Below are 20,392 nucleotides of genomic sequence, written 5' to 3' on the forward strand. Positions count from 1 at the left end.
GATTTAGTTCTGCCTTGAACGAGGCATGCTAGCACATGGCTTATAATCCCAGCACTCGGGAGGAGGCAAGGAGGATCACTGCACATTCCAGGCCAGCCTGGGCTACATAGTGAGTTCAGGGCCAGCCTGAACTGCAAAGGGAGATCTTGCCTCAAAAAAACAAAAACAATAACAAAAAAGATTTAGTTCTGCCTTGAGACACTCCATGTCGTGTTTAGAAGGGGTTATCAAAAATCCATAATTGGGACTGGAATTAACATGAGAAAAGGAAGAAATGGAAGCAGTCTTTGTAAATAGAGAGGGAATGAGGGCAGGGGAATGGGGAAAAAATAAGAACCATGATATATTATGTAAAGGTACAAATTTCCAATGATGAAAGTCATTGTATTGTAAACCTAAAGTGTACCAAATAAAATTAATTTTAAAAATCCATAATTGACAGGTAAACAATAGTATATGTCATTTTTTCTAGAGACCTATAATTTAAAACATCTCTTAAATGATTATTCTGTTCTCTAGGCTCTGAAAGTGAATGCATTGGTCACTTTAAGTTAATATTTTCTCTTCTCCGAGTCCATGGAGCTGGTCAAGTGCAGCAGTTGGCTTTAGAGGTAAAAGTATTTGTACCAAGGCATTTTATGGTTTTTACTACTTGCTCTATATAGTTTGAGCCTTAATGAATCATTAGAAGTTGAATGAAAGATTCTTACTTTATCATTTTGCCAAGTAAGCCAGATTAGTAGGTTTTTAAAAATTTAATTAATATATTCTGGAAAAGCAAATATTGCATAGTCTTTCAAAGTGATTTACTCTTGTGGTCACTATCTGTCAGGCGTCAGGGCTTGGGGTACATTGTACAATATCATGTGGTGTAGGTTAACGAGTAGGATTCCTTGGGTAGCTTCCAAGGTACAGATCAGTGAGACAAGGAAACACATTGAGTCCAGGGTACTCTGCTGGTTATGTGTGTCAGCTTGTGTTCCAGAGGACTAACGCTGCCCTCACCTTTCAGTCACTCTTCCTCCCTTCTTAAAGGTGTAGTATAAGAACCTTTTTCAGTGAAAGTTACAGATACCTTCATGTGCTGCTGTTGCCTAAGAAAGCTGGCTGCCCAAACACGCTGTGTCTCAAAGGTCCAAAGAAAGTTGGGGGCTCCATGGGACACCATCTGGGTGCAGCTTTTCATCTAACAAAAGCAAGGAGTTCCTGCTCATAGATGGCTCATTTTCCAGGCAACCCAGAGTGAGCACTCAGGCACATTTTTTCATATGATCTCACTTATTGTCACACATAGTTTGTTACAAAGAGTAACACTTCAGGAATGACTTAAGGCTTTGTGTAATGTACTCTTAGATTACCTTTGGCATAAAGCACATTTTAAATAGAATAATGATAGTTAAATTGGTCAGAAAGCTTAGCAAGCATGTACTTTTAATAGAAAAATATGCCCCTCTACTTAATTCCTTTAAGTGTCTTCTAACTTTTAAAATGAGCATTATTTAGAAAATATTGCTCTGAGATGCTGACACTGATCTTTACATGTGTATTTTAAAAGTTTGACTTGAGACATACCCTCTTTAAAAGAAAAACGTACTTATTTCTTTATAATGGAAAGATAGATTCAGTTAGTTCTGCTGGGTGCCAAACACAGGCACTTTCTTCCTGTAAAAGCATAAGAAAATTCCAGTAGTAAGGATCCTTAGCTTCCTGACCTCTCCTATCCCATATCTGTGGTTGAAAATAGCTCTGGAACATGTACTTATACAAGACTGATGATTTCTTATAAGCCTTAAAGTATTACTTCTGAAAAGCCGGGGATTTAGCTCAATGGTTCCACTGCCTGCCTTGCAAGCACAAGGACCCAAGTTCAATCCCTGGTACCATAAAAAAAAAAAAAAAAAAAAAAAAAAAAAAAAAAAAAAAGAAAAAAGATCATAGACAGTCTTTCAAAATTACTTTTGTCTAAAAACTAAATATTTTGTCTTCCAAACATTTTTCTCACTTTGAAAAGTCTATATTACTTTACTTGATTAAGATCTAAAATTATCTTTAAAATTTTTAACATCCTGTTTAATTTTCAGGTTGTGAATATAGTGACATCTAATCAAGATTGTGTGAATAATATTGCAGAATCAATGGTTTTGTCTAGTTTATTGGCCCTTCTACATTCATTGCCATCAAGTAGGTATATTCACCATTGGAATTTTGGAAAGTAAAGCATGAACAATCCATGAAGTGGGCTGTCACATAGTTGATGTAAAACCTTAGACAAATGTCATCCGTGTTCAGTTTTGGAATAGTTAAAGCAGTATTCTTTACACAAGATTGTCTTTCTAATTATATTTTACATTTACATTTATCTTGCATTTCTCATATGAAAGCGGAAAATTGAGGTTGAGAAAAGTAACAGAAGGAAAATATCTGGGATTTTTAATTTGAGTATAATAATCTATGCATGAATAATTGAGAGTTACAGTTTATTAAAACAACATAATTGATCCTAGATTCTAGAAAATAGAAAAAGTTACCTGATATTCAATTTATAAATCAATCTGCATACTTTGTCTTAACCACCAAGACCCTTACCACCAAAATGATTAAAAAATGCGAGCCAGGACCGGGGATTTCGCTCAGTGGTTCGGTGGGCTGCCTTGCAAGCACAAGGACCGGAGTTCAATCCCTGGTACCAATAAAAAAAAATGCGAGCCTAATTTCTTAAATTCAGCTTGCACTGATGCAGGTTCCTCAGAATTTGTGATTGTCTAGTGTAATAGATTGTTGCACTAGAACATGTCTTAAGATTGCTCTTCAAAAGCTAAAATATTGAGTTTATCAGGCAGTCACAGTATAACTCTACCCTTAACACTAACCGCTGAAATACATTGTTCAGTCAACTTTGCTAAACTTTTGGATGCTGCATATCTGTTTACCTCCTTGAAAGTAAGACCCCATCCTCATTTACCTTTCCAGTACCATGCACATATTTGGCATTTCTTTATGTTCAGCAAATTTAATGGAATTGAATTTCATTTAATAGTTTTTTCTTGAATAAATTATGTCTCTGAGATAACGCTTTAAAATAGCAAGTGTGAAGTCATTTGTACATTATTTTTATCATGCCTACAAACTTAGTTTTTCTTTCTTTTTTATTGGGTTTCAATAACTTTGTAACACTTCAAACAGTACAAAACTGAATTGATTGGTAAAGTAAAAAATGTCACAGAAATCCTAGTCTGAAGGTGAAAATCTGTACCTCATCTGTATAGTATAGTGGATATTTTAATCTTACAAGTGAAGTGGCTGACATCTAGATATTTCAGCCTGCTCTGCCATCATTTATAATTTAAACTAAGTTTTCTTTCTCACACAGTTTGCCAGCGGGATGTTGTTGTTATTTTAGTCTCAGCCCAGTACTTTGCAGCCCCTCTCTTCATTGCCAATACTTTTATTCCCTTGGGCTCCTGTCTGACATTCTCATTTGACTCTAGAAGTGTGAAGTCCAATATACTAGGTATCATATGGCAGCATTTGGGTGAGATGTATACAGGCTGTGTCCAGAAAGATGCTGTTATGTCCTAAAATTGCTACTTTTTCCTTGTTTCCCTAAGTCCACACCCATAACCGGGTAAAAATCTCAGATGCCTATAGGTATATCCTGGATATTAGTGTGTAGTAAAACAGTGAAGTAGGAAGATAGGATAACATTGTGGTTATTTCCCAATCACTAGCTGTGAAACCTTGGTGTGGTTAAACTGTGAAGATTAAATATGATACCCTGTGTAGAACATCTAGGTAAGAGCTTGGCCCAGAGTTGATGCCCAGTAAATGTAAGTTAATGGGTTGATGTATGCCTTGCAATGTTTTTTTTTTTTACTCTGCAGGTCGGCAGCTTGTTCTGGAAACTCTTTATGCTTTGGCATCAAGTACAAAAATAATCAAAGAGGCAATGGCAAAGGGTAATGTATAGTTCTTATCTAGTCATGTTCAATATGATAAGTTTTATTTTTAGCTGCTTTGTAATCTGATAAGCTAGAAGAATGCCTTGAAAGTCTTTCAAGTGAAACAGTTAAAACTGATAGCCTGCATTGTGGTACATTCCTATAGTTTCAGCTTTTTAGGAGACTAAGGAAGATTCAGTAATGCCAAGAGGTCCAGGGCAGCCTGGGACTTTGATTTTTTAAAAGTTTTTTCTAAAGGACCATATGTGGATGTGGTAGTACACACCTGTAATCCCAGCACTTGGGAGCCTAAGGCAGGAGGATCACCACCACTTCAAGGCCCGCCTGAGCTATGTTGTGAGGGCCTATCTCAAAAAAAAAAAAAAAAATCTTTAAGTGCATTGGTTTGAAATAAGATTGAAAATGAATTCCTCTTAATAGAAAAGTCATATTCTCTGCATGTAATATAAACACTAGTTTTTCTGTTTTCTGCTTCATAGGAGCTTTGATTTATTTATTGGATATGTTCTGCAATTCAACACATCCACAGGTTCGAACCCAGACAGCGGAACTTTTTGCCAAAATGACAGCTGATAAACTAATAGGTCCAAAGGTGAGCACAGAATAATTTCTTGGAAAGAAATTAATTATCAAACAACAACAACAAAATTATCAAAATTCTGTTGCTTTGGTATTCATTTCATGAAGTGTGATATTGATGTCATGGAATTCACTTGAGATGGTCCAGATAAAATAATTTGATGTGAAAATTGGAAGATTGACATTCGTGAAGTTGTTACTGTGTGTTACATATGAGAAAACTGATTAGGAGAGGCTGCACTAGAATTCAGAAGTCTTGAGAGCTTGTTTGAAGGTTCTGGCAGGGGCGCGTACCTACTCATATACCCTTGACCCAGGAAGCAGTCCTCCTGTATGTGGATGGGTGTTCATCCTGTTCAACAGAGCGCGCAGCTTTAGGAGGGACGCACATGGAGTGGTGAGGGAGGAAGGAGACTCCCACCTAGCCAGCCAGATCAGCCAGATCGCCCTCACATCCCAGAATTGAGAAGTCTTAAAGACTTCTGGTGATAAAGTGTTTGTTTATCGTGGTGATAAATTGTTCATCTCCCTTGAAGAGAGATCAAAAGCATATTTAGGTTCGATAGGTTAGATAAACACACAGGATTGTCTTTTGGAAGTAGCTAATGAAGAAGATGATGATCTGTGTCTTTTACATTCCACACCTCAATTAATAAGGATATGATACCAGCAGGAAGGGAGGCTATATGGGGACCTGAGGTAGTGACACCTCTGCCTTCCCACTCTACAGGGAGATCCTTAATTCCAAAATTAGAGATGACTACATGGTATCTGGAACCACAGTTTAGAGAGCGGGAACCTATCAAAACAATTACTTTTGAGTAGAATTTCATTCACATACAAATGTAATCAGTCCCCTGATCCTGTTATTAAATCAGATTCACAGAAGTAGTGTTTACCAAAGCACTCTGTGCCAACCCAGCAAGCAGCACCTCAGAGACATGGGAAAAGTCGTGAAGTAAATACACATGAGCCCTATTTCCACAAACTGATTCATTAAACCTGGACCCAGGAATTTACATTCTTGACCCACTTTCCACATGATTATTTTGGAGCCTTCCTGGTCTGGTGTTTGAGAATGATTGCTTTCAAATGAGCCTTCACAAGTATTTTGAGTGAGAAAGGGGCTTACAGGCACCTGAGCTCTATCTAAAGCCAAAGGTAGCTTCTCTTGTATATGTTGTGCAATCATATAAAGTTAACTTCGAAAAGAATTCAGGGCAAATAAACATTTTTTTACATCAGTAAAACAGGTTGGGTTCAGTTTTGTGTTTCGTTTGAGCTCTCACTAAAGGTATTGAGAATGTGTCATAGAACCTAAAACAGTTTTACTGTAGGAATAAGTAATTGTCTTTGACAAGGTTTATGAGACAAGGGAACTCATTTGGGTTCCTGTAGAAGGATCCTCAGAGGAATGTATATTGGCATTTAGTTTTTGAGTTTTCTTAAAGCAAGAGTTGGGTAGCATATAACTAATACCTACTAGAAGATGTTTTAAATATCTTTTTGATGTTTATATACTAGAATAGAGCTTTTCAGTAGTAGTTTTGGGACTTTGAAATACATGAGAGACAAATATTACAAAGGTGAGTCTTTTTATACTTAAATTTTCTGTATAAGAAAAATACAACTATCAGATGTTCCTTTTTGAATCTATTGACAGCAAGAGCTTCTAGAGCTGAGGTTTATGAACTTATTTTTCCTTTTTGATAGCAGCTTTATTGAGATGTAAATGACCTACTGTACAATTAGGTGGCTTTTTTGTAGTCTCAGATTTAGCAACCATAAAACATACTGGGACATTATCTTCAACTCCAAAAGAAACCCCATAACCCCACCCTGGTTTTTCAGTCACTCTGTATTCTCTCTCCTTCCCAGGACCTAGCAATACTAGTCTTTCTGTCTGTCTAGATTTGCTTATCCTGGCATTTAATACAAGTGGAATCATATGTTTAGTCTTTGGTGACTTGTTTCTGTCTCTTAGCCTAATGTTCTCAGGATTTATCCATACTAAAGCAAGTATTAGTATTTCATTCATTTTGTTATCAAATAGCACGCTGCATTTTGTTCTGTTTATGCTTTTGGATATTGTGAATTGACTGTATTTTTTGGCCCTCTGAATAATATTACTGTGAATATCTGCATATAAGTGGGTGCTTTTATTTCATTAGGAATGGAATTTTTGTGTCAGATGATCAATAATACTATGCTTAGCTATTTTCCAAAGTGGCTGCACCATTTTACATTCCTACCGGCAATACAAGTTCTAAATTTCCTCCTCTTCTCTAACATTTGTTCTTATATATATTTTGTATTACAGCCATCCTAATAGGTGTGAACTGGAACCTCATTGTTTTGATTTGCATTTCCCTGATTGAATAATATTGAATAACTTTTTATGTGCTTCTTGACTGTTTGTACAACTCTTTTTGGAGATGTGTCTGTGATATAGGGCACCAGATAATCCAAATAATGTAAAGGAAATATGACTCCCAACCTTCTAGGTATTTGAAACACAAGTTCATATTCTCTAAAATCAAAGAATGAATTCTAGGAACAAAGGTTGAGTAGGAAGAATTTATTGAGGGAAAGATAGCTTCTACCTGAAAGAGACAGAAGGGGAGGGCCCCTGAAATAGGTTGCCTGCCGACTCTACTTCACAAAGGTGTTTTATGGGGCAAAGCCATGAAATGAGGCGGGCACAGAATGGGACAAAACTATTAAGATTTGATGGAAAATCACAAAGTGAGCCTGAGGTGGAACAAAACCTTGATCAACCAGTAAGATTACAAGTACAGTTGTCCAGGTGATATTGATCAAATGAAGAAGCTAGTCAAAGAGCGAGCCTATATGGATTTCCTGGAAGAAATGGGCTAGCTAGAGATGGTTTAGTCCCCAATTAAGGTCTATTTAGAATATCAATTACTGCTATTCATCCCTAGGGGAAGTATGTGGGTATAGTAGTTAATCTTCAGTGAATACACTTCAAGAGTATGCTGAGGACCCAACCTTGTCCAACTATCTTATAATAATTTATAACTAATAAGCTATCTGCACTATCTATTCATATCCTTTGCTAATTTTTAAGTTGAATTATTTATCTTTTTATTATTGAATTATAATATTCTTGATGATTCCCTTGGAAACACAAAAGCTTTGGATTTTAATAAAGTCTTATCTGGTACTGGAGGTTGAACCCAGAGAATCTGTGTATACTAGACAAGTAATCTTACCACTGAGCTACAGCTTTATTCCTTTCATTTTTTAAAATTATAACTTACATTTTTTATTACATATATATGCAGTATGTATATCTCACCATTGTTTAATGCAAAGTTACCAAGATTTATACATCTTTTAGGAGTTTTATAATTTTAGCTCTTATATTTAAATCTTTGATTTGAACTAATTTTTGTACACATTGCATATAGCGGTGGATCAATAAACTTTTTTTGTAAAGGGCCATGTAGTATTTATCTCTGGTAGGCCATATGGTCTTTACCACAAATATTCAACTCTTCTGTTGTAACAAGAAAGCTCTATAGGTGGTAAATTACAAATGGATGGAGCTGTGTTCCAGTAAAACTTTATATGTAAACTAAATGGCAGAAATAGCAGAATAAATTGGCTCCTCCTTTGCCAACCCCTGTTCTAGAATAGCTGGCTGACATGAACATAACTGTGAAGGTTTATGTAAAAGAATTTGCTGTATGTACAATTCTTACACAAGTATTTAGTAATTTACTTGTGAATGATCACATTGTGTAGTTAGCACTTGAAATATTTCAGACATCTTTGTAAGCTTGCTTTAATACCACTTTTTACAAATGAGTAGGCTTGAGTAGTTCATTAAATTTGATGACAAAGTAAGCATTTTCAGATACCTAACAGGAAGAAATTTTATGATTTTGTACAAATGGAGATGGTTGAATAACTTAATGTACCTTTTTTTATAGTACTCAATCATAGTAAATTAGATAAATTTAAAAGACTGTTAAGACAGTTGACCTAAGTAAAACTTAAGTTTGCTTTTATAAAAACTGAATATTCATAAATATATCTAAAATCTAAGACAATTGAAACTTATCAACATGTCAACTTGATTTCTGTACTGTTCGCTGTTAGCTTACAAATACAGTATATAAGTATAAAAATACTTTATAGAAAGCTTATATCTTCAAATTTAGTTTTCTTGCCATAAATATTCCAATTTCAAGCATAAAAATATTTTAAAATACAAGATTAGTTATTAGTTGTACAATTAGTTACTAGTTAAAAATACTAGAATGAAACATACAATAAAATTATCAGATATAAATGTCCTAAAATTCATGTAGAATGGCTTTGGCAGTGTTAGTGTTGACTGACAGAAAAGGATTAACTTGGCTAATTAAATATCCAAGTATCTGCTGGAAAACGATTTTGTTAAAAACTACTAAAATGCAGTTCTAGTAAAGATGAAGTAAAATTGGCCAAGTATAGCAAGATGGCAGCACAGTGTTGTGAACAAAACTCGTTTTGTGAAACACACCCCTGGGGCCACTCACTAACTTACCTTAGGACTATGGATAACTTGTCTCCGAATAGGTGAGCACATACTGTATGCCAAGGACTGAGAAGATAAATCAGTGAGTAAGACAGGACCAGTTCAGGGAAGATTTCCAGAAGTTAAAATTTGGGCACAGAATTTGACATTGAGAGCCATATGACACCCTGGAGTAAAACACCCACCTTCCCATCCCTCATTTTCCTTTTTTTTCTTATGTCATACACCCATTTTCAGTGTGTGTGTAGTGTGAGCTGTAGATTTCTTCTTAAGCTACTTTTCAAATCTCTTTTGGAAAAAAGTACAGCATAACAAAACAGAGTAGAGTAAAATAAATACACTAAAAAATACTTGCAGGACAGAAAGGTAGCAAGAGAAAAGCTAAGTTTGTGAGTGTGGGAGAAGTGAGTGTTGGAAGGACAAGCCAGCTAAAGACCTTTTACAAAGAAGCAGCAGCATATGCATGGCCCGGCAGCGGGTGCTCTGGCAACTTTACACCCCAGAGCTTCTGAATTTCTTAGTTTCTTAAAAACAAGTCAAGGAGTGGAAAGGACGCTTGATTAAATCAACAGGGCCAGGTCACAGCCAATCTTTTTAAAAGTTGCATAAACCTTTACTCCCATTCCAGAACTTGCAATACTGTAATAATTTCCCACATCAGCCAGAACACAAATTGCACTAATAATAATCTGTCTTAGAAAATTGTGAAAAGCAAACCAAATATTGAGATGTTTCCAATAAGTCTTGTTTTCTTTCTCAAACCTCCTCCCATAGGTTCGAATTACATTAATGAAATTTCTGCCTAGTGTTTTCATGGATGCCATGAGAGACAATCCTGAAGCTGCTGTACATATTTTTGAAGGAACACATGAAAATCCCGAGTTAATTTGGAATGATAGTTCCAGAGATAAAGTGTCTACAACAGTGAGAGAAATGATGCTAGAGTAAGTAAAGAAAAAGAGAATAACTTAGCGCCTTTAGATAACATCACTGGGAAGGGCAGACTTTTCACACTCTGCTTATCCCTCTGTAAGATAGCTATTCTAAAGGTTAATGGAAGTGTTATTTTGTGACTAAAGTTTAATACTCTCCCCACCCCACCCAACCTCCTTTTCCCAGGCACTTTAGAAGTCAGCAGGACAATCCTGATATAAACTGGAAGGTAAAATACACTTTGTTTTACATTTTTTTGTTTTTTAATTCCTGTTGAGCCAGTTTAATGTTGGCGGATAGTTTTGTCATTAAGAAAGTTGCATATTCCTCTGGGAAATAAAACTTCAAACATAAAATTAGGACTGTTCATTTTTTTATGTAATTCATAAAAGTTTTATGAAAGAGCTTTATGAATGAGCTTTATTAAGAGACTTAAAACTCAATTATTATAATTTTATCAATGGTTATCTGTGGATCTTACTCTTACATTTTTGATAGGACTTGCTCCGTGTGCAAATAATAATTTTTAAGTGATTTACATGACCCTTTCTCTGTTTAAAGTTGCCTGAGGATTTTGCTGTGGTGTTTGGAGAAGCAGAGGGTGAACTGGCTGTTGGAGGAGTTTTCTTGAGGATCTTTATTGCACAACCAGCTTGGGTTCTGAGAAAGCCTAGAGAATTTCTTATTGCACTACTGGAAAAATTAACTGAACTCCTAGAGAAGAACAGTCCTCATGTAAGCTTCAGTCTTTGACAGAACATTTCAAACAGTTTGCCAAATATACTGAACACAATTACATTTTCTTAAAACTTCATAATTTGCTTAGAAAATGAAAATCCTCAGGACTAGAGATATAGTAGAGCGCATTACTTAGCACAGTGGAGGACCTGGGTTTAATGCTTCACCTGCCCCCCACTCGGGGGAAAAAAAAAGGAGAGAAGGAAGCAAAGGAAGTCCTTAAAAGCTGAAACCTGGAAAGGGAAAGCACATAATAAAAATAAATACCTCCTATATCACCTTTCCTTTTGGATGCATCCTGATTTCCATATTCACTTAAGAAGTATTTTGTTGTGAATATATACATGTGTACGTGTAATAGAAAAAGCTGTGGTCTTTGTAGTCCACTATCCACAACAGAGGGTGCGTTATGGCAGCCAGATGTGTGGAGCATCCTTAATCTGAAAATTCAAAATGCTCTAAATTCAGAAATTTTTTGAATGTCATGTCAGTGCTAAGTTTCGTATTTTAGATTTTGGATTTTTGGTTAGGGATATTTAGCTGGTATTCTAAAACCAAAAATAACTCCAATCTTTGAAACCAAAAGCATTTCAGGTAGGGGATACTTAACCTGCAGTAGGATTTTTAATAAAACTGGAAAACATTTCACTTTTTCAGCGTTCTCCTGCATTATTACTGTTTTCTGGTACTGTTGTATTCATCACATTGTTTATAACCTTTCTAGTAATATCTTTTGGGAACTGACTTCTTACTCCTACAGTAGAAATGAGATAAATATGTTCTAGTTAAAGGAAGTTTAGATTAAGGTAACACATTCTTAAGTCCCTTGTTCTTGTACCACATTATCCAAGAAAATTAGTTTTTCATTTAGGATATATGAGTCAGTTTTCATGGATCATCACTTAAACCTTTTGAACTAACTCAAATATTTCCAAGGACATTGAGGACTTCAGTATTTTATAGTTTGTTTTGTTTGGTTTGTTCTGTATTTTCTAGGGGGAAACTCTGGAAACGCTGACAATGGCAACAGTGTGTCTCTTCAATGCGCAGCCTCAGCTGGCAGATCAAGTCCCACCATTGGGCCATCTTCCCAAAGTCATCCAGGCAATGAATCACAGAAACAATGCCATTCCTAAGAGCGCCATTCGGGTTATCCATGCCCTGTCTGAAAATGAGGTACTGTTCAGAATCTTGTAGCTGCAGCATTTATGCTCCTTCTTCTGAACTATTACACTTGACAGTATAAATCCCTTTCTACCATGTGCCTTTTCACATATAATCACATTATATTTTATTAATTCTTAAACCAGATAAAGTTCCATAATTAATAGGAGAACTTGATTTAGTTCATTATTAAACTTGAAAGTAGATTTTTAAAAATTTATTCTGTTGTTTTGGTATATACTATTCTATGTTCAATATTACTGCTATAGATAACCTTTCTGATTTGTGTACTTAGCTGTGTGTTCGAGCCATGGCATCTTTAGAAACTATTGGCCCACTGATGAATGGTATGAAAAAGCGAGCAGATACTGTTGGTCTAGCCTGTGAAGCAATTAATCGAATGTTTCAGAAGGAACAGAGTGAATTAGTTGCACAAGTAAGTGAATTTCTAGATATGGTACCATTTTAGAAAAATAAACATACCAGACACATGAGCTGAAGTTTGGTGAGAGATAATGTACAAATTTGTTCATGTCTCATTTTGTATTTTACATACAGGGTAGTATATGTACACACAGAAAAAAAAAAAAAAAAAGTAGGGCCAGTTGCCAAAGTTTTACCAATGTGGAAGTGGTTTTGTGATGTTTAGGTTTTTGGCCATCTTTAGGTTGCTTTACAAAGTTAGCTTCATCATCTTTGTAAAGAATGTTTTTATTCATGCCTTTGTTTCTTAAGTCATGTTTAGAACATACCGTGATCTTTATTGTCCTTTTCAAAGAAACTGTTCCCTAAATGAAAAATGAGACTTTGTGAGTGTTGGTGTAGACAGATACTGAAGAATGAGAAATATAAAATAAATTTTAAAACTCTTGCAAAAGCTCTCTAAAGTAGACTCTATGAACAGTTGCTATATAATGTCAACTGTAAATGAAATCTAAAGCAACCAAGCTTATGGAAACAAAGAGAAGAATGGTAGTTACCAGAGTGATGTGAAAAGAATGGGAGGATATTGTTCGAAGATAAAAGTTTCAGTTTAGAAAAGTAACTTATTTTAAGAGTCTCATTAAATTGTTCAGGCTAGGCCTGAACTTGTGATCCTCCTAACTCAGCCTCGCATACTACTGAAATTGCAAGCTTGTGCCACCATGCGTGGTTGGGAGTAATAGCTTAATTGAGATTTTTTTTTTTAATTTAGATTTTTTTTTTTTTTTTTTGCACAGCACTGTGATTATAGTTAATGGATGTTTCAAAATTGCTAAGAGCAAATTTTAACTATTAAATTTTCACACCATGTAAAATAAATATCAGAGGCAATAGATATGCTACTTAGGTTGATTTAATCATTCCACGTGGTGTTCATGTATCATAATATGACTTTGTAGTCCATATCCATTTATATACTTATGTATGTATATATGTGTATTTTAAAGTACTAATTTTGGTCACCCTGTCTTAAAAACTCTTTGATAATTTCTCATTACCTGCCATATAGCAAAGTGATGTCTGATATTTTTAGCCCAAAGACAAGAATCTTCATCTTTATGATGTGGACCTCCTATTTCCTAACCCCTTTTCCTGCTGTCCCCACTCCCCTACAACCCCTCATTTAAACAGGTCAAAGTACTAGATCGGTCTCGAAGGTACTAGGTGCTCTGATTGGCTCAGTTTATTGCAAAGAGCATGAGTTTTAGTATACTACTTGATGGCTCTGTGACCTCAAGCATGGTATTTAACCTTGCAGTGTTCAGATTGCTCATCCGTAAAAGCTCTGAATACCTCACAGAGTTATGAGAAACAGCCACATTCACTGTCAGTTACTTTCATCTCTTTCCTTTGAATTCCAGTGAAAATTGTGGCATGCCAGCTTTCATTAGGTTTTGTATGCAAAGAATGATGACTATAAAGAGCTGATACTTCAGCACAATGTGGAAAAATATTCAGGTATTTCAGAGATGTTGCCTATTTAGTATAGCACCTGAACAGGTAGCTCAGTATAGTACCTAAAAGCTCAGGTTCTGACTTTCTTAGATTTAGATCCAGATTCCATTACTGCCCACCTCTCTGCTGGTGAACATGTTTCTTCTCTCTCTGCATTTCCACTTGTAATAGTAATAGTCCCTAATTCATTAGGTCCTGGAACTAGTAAATAAAATAATAGTTTCATTAAATAGGAATCTCATTATCATTAGATATTTAAACAAAAATCTGTCATTAAAATATTGTGAAAGTAAATTGCTCTTCTTCCAGGTATAGTCCTAGGAGTGACATTGTACCTTCAGTGAATAGTTTACATTCTTTTCAGTATGGTTATATATGTTTAATATTGCTTCTAGGCCCTGAAAGCAGATTTGGTTCCATACCTCTTAAAATTACTTGAAGGCATAGGTCTCGAAACTCTGGATAGCCCAGCTGCCACTAAAGCTCAGATTGTGAAAGCTCTCAAGGCTATGACTCGAAGCTTACAATATGGAGAACAGGTGAGTCTATAAGAGGCAATCTCCTGATTATAGTGAAGTGTGATTCTTTTGACTGCAACTTGAAAAGAACTGAAGACCAAGGATAAGTGTGTGTATAGCTGCCTTATAACTGACAGAAAAGCACAAACCGCAAACTCTACAGAGTCAGGAGGATTCTTTTTCTGGCTATTCATGGAATGTTGTAGATTTTAGGAAAAAATGTTGAAATTTGTCAGTGTGGAAGAATATTCACTTATTACTGGTTAAGATTAACTAGCAATTTTAGGGGTTAATGATAGGTAATGTTAATCATATTCATTAACCATTTCCTGTGCTATTTTAAAAGATTGTTTTATTTTAGTTTTCATCTCCTTTGTTAGTATTTGTAAAGTGTTGGATTCCCTTTTCTTTTATGACTTAGAAATATATTGATGGATTTCAACTGTTTGCCTATGTTGACCTCAGACCTTTTGCCTCTGAGTTCATCCTTCAGTTTAGTGTGTGTGTGCCTTATCTAATGGTCTTTTTTTATTGAGGTGAATTTTACATGGCATAATATTATTTTATGCTGAGTAATTAACTGGCATTTAGCACAATAACAGTGTTGTGCAGATGCTATCTTACCTACTTTCAAAATGTTCTCATTATTCCATTCTTACTATGCATTTATTCTCATTCTCTCTTGCCCCCTTGCCCTGGAAACAACTAAACTGTTTTCTGGATTTTTCTATTCTGAGTATTTCATATAAATGGAATCATACTGTAAATGACCTTTTATGCCTGACTTCTCTCACTTGTTTTTTGAGGTCCATTCATTTTGTAGCATGTATCAATGTTTCATTCCTTTTTATGTCTAAATAATATTCCATTGTGTATGTATGTAACACTTTGTTTATCCATTCAGCTATTTATGAATGTTTGATTTGTTTTCACCTACTAATACTCTTTTTTTTGGCTATGTGTATTTTCTTTAATTGAAGGACTACTTAACAACACTTGTCTTTATAATACTGCATGGCAAAAAATAAAATAATATTTATTTGCCCAATACATTGAATATTTGGCATACTTTTTGACAGTTTAAAACTACTTAAACTGAATATTTTAGATCTGCCTTACAAATCTGTTTTTGAAATTTTACTATGTTGTATGTAACAGTTTGAGACTTCAGGCTGTTTAACTAGCTTTAATGCTTATCTACTCTTTATTTTTTTAATTCGTGTTCTCTTTTGGCTGCAGTAAACCATTTAGCAAATTTGTCAGAGAAAGTTTTTAACCCCTAGATATCTGAGAATGTGTCCGCCATTTCCCTTCATACAGAAATAATAACTTAGAGGATGTATAATTCTTGCCTCAAAGTCATTTTCCTTCAAAATTCTGTAGATATTGTTCTATCATCTTCTGGAATTTAGAATAGCACAGGAAAAATCTTGAGTTGTCTTGCCTTTTGCCCCTTTATATGTAAACTGCGTTCTCCGTTTGGATATTTACAACATTTTGGTGTTGCTTTCTTTTCATTAACTTTTAAAGCTACCTGATGAGCCTTCTCATTTATAGGCCTACTTTGTACAGTGTTCCTCAATTAATTCCTTGTTTCAGCTTCATTTGCTTTGTCCTCTGTTTCAGGCATTCCTCTTACACATTGATTGTTTCTCCTGGATAGGCCTTGTATGTAGGTCTCTCTTTTTCTGTGTTCTTATCTGGATTTCTTTGCCTTTTTTCTCTGCTTTCTGTGAGAATTTCTCATTTTGCATTTCATATTTTAGTAGTTTGATTTTTGTGGACAATCCATCTTACACATTTCCACTAACACTCTCCACTCCCAGAAACCTTCCAGGTGTTCTAATAGTACTTAAAATATCATTGAGCATAACTTCATATGTAGACTGATAGAAAGGCAAAGCATTTTCTCACCTACTTGGATAATTTAATATTTGAACTTCTGAGCAGCAGTCTTCTGAAGGCTTCAATGGCTCTCTTTAGCAGTAGAGTCCAAAAGTTAAATGTCCTGATAGCTTTTTGGAGGTTTAAATTTGTTTCAACTAAAGCTTTCTTTTAACTAAAGTTTTTCCACTGGGATTATATGTTTCAAGACAAGAAGCATTTTGATAGCATTGTCATGTCTATCAGTATCAACATTTGAATCATTTAAAATGCTGTACGTATGCAGCATATGTTGCTGTAATCATTAACCTAGTATGTTTTTCAAAGGTTTTTTTTAAATTTTCCAGTTTTATTTCTGATAATAATCTTTAATGCTTATATGTGACAACACATTTGATCACCCTCTATTCAGCATCTCTGTACTGTTGAGCCCACCCCTCCAGTCTTTAGCTACCACTCAGTTTATCTTAGTGATCTGTGTCACTAGCCACAAGTGCTGTTTCATGTTCTGGGGCTGTGGCTGAGGGAAGCTCTAACTAGTTCCATTTCCTGTGAAAGGACTTGATCAGCCCAAACAAGGAAACTGTCCTTTACAGTCAGAGAGAGATGGCCCAGCACAGTGCATTCTGGTTCCATTGTAGTCCTGTTATTTGCTGAAAAATTTGAACATCAATCTGCTCTGGGAAATGTGCAAAGACTGGCCCCAGTCATCGGTGAGACCACGTCTTAGATTGTTTTGTTTGTTTGTTTGTTCTAAGGAAGTGGTCAGACTAAAGATAGTACTTTGTGTATATGTTTGTTTAACATATTACACAAAAACTTTTCTTTTTTAGGGTCTTCATATGCTCCATGAATAGATTTCCTGATTAACAAAGCCAGTTTTACAACAGTCAGATATAAAGACCAAAAGATTTTTTTAAAATACCACCGATATTACACACACACATATATATATTATACTTTGCTATTTATTGAACATAAATTGTTTTACAGATATAAATGCCATGTATAAAGAATCATTATAATGTGTTTTTAAAAGCAGGAGATAGGGTTAAACTATTGCATCTAGTTCCCAGTAGATATTGTTCTTTTAATCTTTTTTTTTTCTTTTTATTGAGTTTATTGGTACAATCTAGGTATAGAATACAGTTACATTCATTATTGGGATCCTGTACCTTTACATGATAGGTCTTGATTCTCATTTTTTTCCCTTGTCCCTGCCCTCCCTTCACCCCCTCCCTCCCTCCTCATTTACAAACACGTTAATTCCATTTTTTTCAGTTTCTCATATTTTTTTCCTCTCCCTTATTACCTTTCCCCCACCCTTCCCACTTTCCCTACACCTTTAGCCCTTTACTTCCTATTTCACATTATTAATTATCGCATTAGGATCTTGTACACTATTATAGTTTTTCACACCAGAGAAACTATTCGGTATTTCAGTTAAAGAAATCTCTGCATGAACATTAAAAATAGGTAATCCTAAAATAAAGCTAAAAAGGAATGTAAAAGAGAAAAAGCAATAATGTAAAATTAAAATAATCCTTAATTCTGAAGATGAAAATGATCCCTGAACATATTTAAATTGCTTCTTGCTCTTGTAGTCTTATTCTTTTTTTTCATTATTTAGAAAATACTTTATTAGTTTCTGTAATCAAACCCGCGTAGATATGATCTTACATATTTAATACAGTGCATTACCCCGTACAAATGGGAAAAAAAAATTAACATTACTAGATCAATATGGCTGTTAATTTCTGTACAATGCCAACTCAACACAGTAAATTGGGATAACTTTTTCCAAAGTCGACAGCAGAGTTAAAGTTTCTGAAAATTCAAATTATATATATGTATATATGTATATATACTTATATTTATATAAAAAGACCAATAATAGTATGTTATGCATCAATAGCAGCAACAGTTTTTTCAGGTTCTGCAGTCATCTGAACAAAATTATAGACATTCAGCACATTCCATTATAAAAACAAAAACAAAAAATCAAAGAAAAGAATAATACCCAGAAAACAGCAAAGTTCTGTTGCTGTTGTGGTACCTGGCACCATTTTTTTTATTAGCATGTTAATCGTCATCTGGAAAGAGAACATTCTAGAGTAATATCATTAAAAATAGCTCTGATAAAGCATGGTCACTACTATGTATCATAAAGCAGGTACAAGATATTTTACATTCATAGAGGTATGATGATACAGTACCGTCCTACATCTATAATACTAGAATCAGTTTTGGTTTGAAATTTACTTTGTCAGCAAATAAGATTGCTACCCCTGCTTTTTTCTGGGCTGCTGTCACTTGGAGAATTGTTTTCCATCCTTTCATTTTCAGTCTATGGGCCACTTTTTGCACTAGGTGTGTTTCTTGTATACAACATATTGTTGAATTTTGCTTCTTATTCCATTCTGCCAGTCTATTTCTCTTGATTGGTGAGTTGAGGCCATTGACATTGATGGTTTTAACTGATATGTACTGACTTATTATTGACATGTTATTGTCCTTTTGTTGACTCTTTGTACTTTTTCACCTTCTCCTTTTAGTTTCTTGCCTTGCCTATTTGATTTGCTCTGTTGGGCCTCATGGTGTTGTTGCCTTCATTGTCTTTTTCTAGGATCTTGTTTAGAATTGCTTGTAGTGCTGGTTTGGTATTCATGTAGTTTCTCAGGTGTTCTTTGTCGTGGAAGCATCTTATTTCCCCATCCATTTAGAAAGAGAGTTTTGCAGGATACATCAGTGTAGGTTGGAGGTTGTTCTCTTTTAGTACTTGAAATATCTCACTCCAGGCTCTCCTTGCCCTAAGGGTTTGTGTTGCAAAGTCTGCTGTGATTCTGATGGGCTTTCCTTTGCATGTGATTTGTTTCTTTTCTCTTACTGCTTGTAGTATTTTGTTCTTCTGCTGGGTTTCTGGGATCTTGATTATTATATATCTAGGTGTAGATTTTTTTTGATTGTGGCTAGTTGGGGTCCTATATGCCTCAGTTATCTGAATGTCAAATTCTTCCCTTCTGTTAGGGAAGTTTTCTGTCATTAATTCTGTGAACAGCTTTTTAAAGTCCTTTGTATTTTCTCCTGCTACTTCATGTATTCCTATCAGTCTTATGCTGTTCTTCTTTGCATCATCTAGGAATTATTGGATCGATTTCTCATGATCCCCTACTGTTTTTAAGAGACCTCTCTTTTCATGGTCACTGACTGCAGTCTTATCTTCTGTATCTGAGAGTCTGTCTTTGCATTCTTTTATTCTGTTGTGTACACTTTCAATGGAATGTTTAACCTCCTGGATATCTGTTTGAATCTGTTCTTTGGATTCCATTTCTTTCCTATGTTGGGCATTTATTCTTTCCATTTCTTTCTTATGCTGGGCCTTCATGGCTTTTATTATCATGGTCCTGAGCTCATCTAGTTTTTTGTCAGTTTCTGTTCTAGAGTACCGAATCACGACTTTCATTTTGCTCACCATCTCTAAGGTTATCTGGGTAATTATTTCTGTTTTGAATTTTTCTAGAGCCTGATTGATCTGCTTTGTTACTTCCTGTGCTTTGAGTTCAGGGTGTCCTGGTGGTTCACTATTGGCCTTTTCATCCTCATTTGCCCTACTGTTTGCCATTGGTGAACTGGAAGTCTGTCTTTGTGTCTTGCTTAAGTGTTTTCTCATTTTTTTTTTGTTGTCAGGCTGTCCTTGGTTTAATCTCTGGGTTATCACCCAAATCTTCCTGTTATAGTTGTGCCCTAGCTTCTGGGTCTCTAACGACCCACAGACATTCTTATCTTCATAAATAACATCAGAGAAAACAGCTCATCAAATCAACTACAATCTTTTATCCCAACCGATGAAATCACCAACACAATATAATCAAGCACAACTTGGAAACTCACCACCTGTGGTAGTCACTAGTCTATCACTCTTAAACCATTTGAACTGAATTGAAATCAAGAAGCATTCCAAAACATGTCTGCAGTGAACAAACTTTTCAATATAGTATATTTACCATTTAGGATGGGGGTTCAGATAGCTAGGACACAAGACCCCTGATCTCAGTTAGCTGATGGCTGAACCCCATGACACAGACTGACCTCGGGCTGCCAGGCCCAGATTGAGTTCCCCAACCTTCTGAATG

The 20,392-nt window shown here is 35.2% G+C and overlaps 1 protein-coding gene across 5 annotated transcripts in view; it reads left to right on the forward strand.

Moving 5' to 3' along the window:
• The window catches only part of Dnajc13 (DnaJ heat shock protein family (Hsp40) member C13), a 139,933-nt gene that overhangs the window by 111,554 nt on the left and 7,987 nt on the right, over window positions 1-20,392 (forward strand). For all 5 annotated transcript variants that reach the window (XR_004515533.1, XM_010625454.3, XM_010625456.3 and 2 more), the window contains 10 exons: window positions 520-611; window positions 2,082-2,181; window positions 3,882-3,956; window positions 4,439-4,551; window positions 9,859-10,028; window positions 10,204-10,246; window positions 10,579-10,752; window positions 11,752-11,931; window positions 12,215-12,355; window positions 14,253-14,396. Coding sequence is in view for 4 of the 5 variants with exons in the window: in XM_010625454.3 (XP_010623756.1) it covers window positions 520-611; window positions 2,082-2,181; window positions 3,882-3,956; window positions 4,439-4,551; window positions 9,859-10,028; window positions 10,204-10,246; window positions 10,579-10,752; window positions 11,752-11,931; window positions 12,215-12,355; window positions 14,253-14,396 (1,232 nt within the window). In the remaining variant the exon portion in view is untranslated. The remainder of the gene's footprint in view (window positions 1-519; window positions 612-2,081; window positions 2,182-3,881; window positions 3,957-4,438; window positions 4,552-9,858; window positions 10,029-10,203; window positions 10,247-10,578; window positions 10,753-11,751; window positions 11,932-12,214; window positions 12,356-14,252; window positions 14,397-20,392) is intronic.

Source organism: Fukomys damarensis, unplaced genomic scaffold (assembly GCF_012274545.1).
Source record: "Fukomys damarensis isolate Sample0158 unplaced genomic scaffold, DMR_v1.0_HiC HiC_scaffold_37, whole genome shotgun sequence".
Taxonomy (NCBI): domain Eukaryota; kingdom Metazoa; phylum Chordata; class Mammalia; order Rodentia; family Bathyergidae; genus Fukomys; species Fukomys damarensis.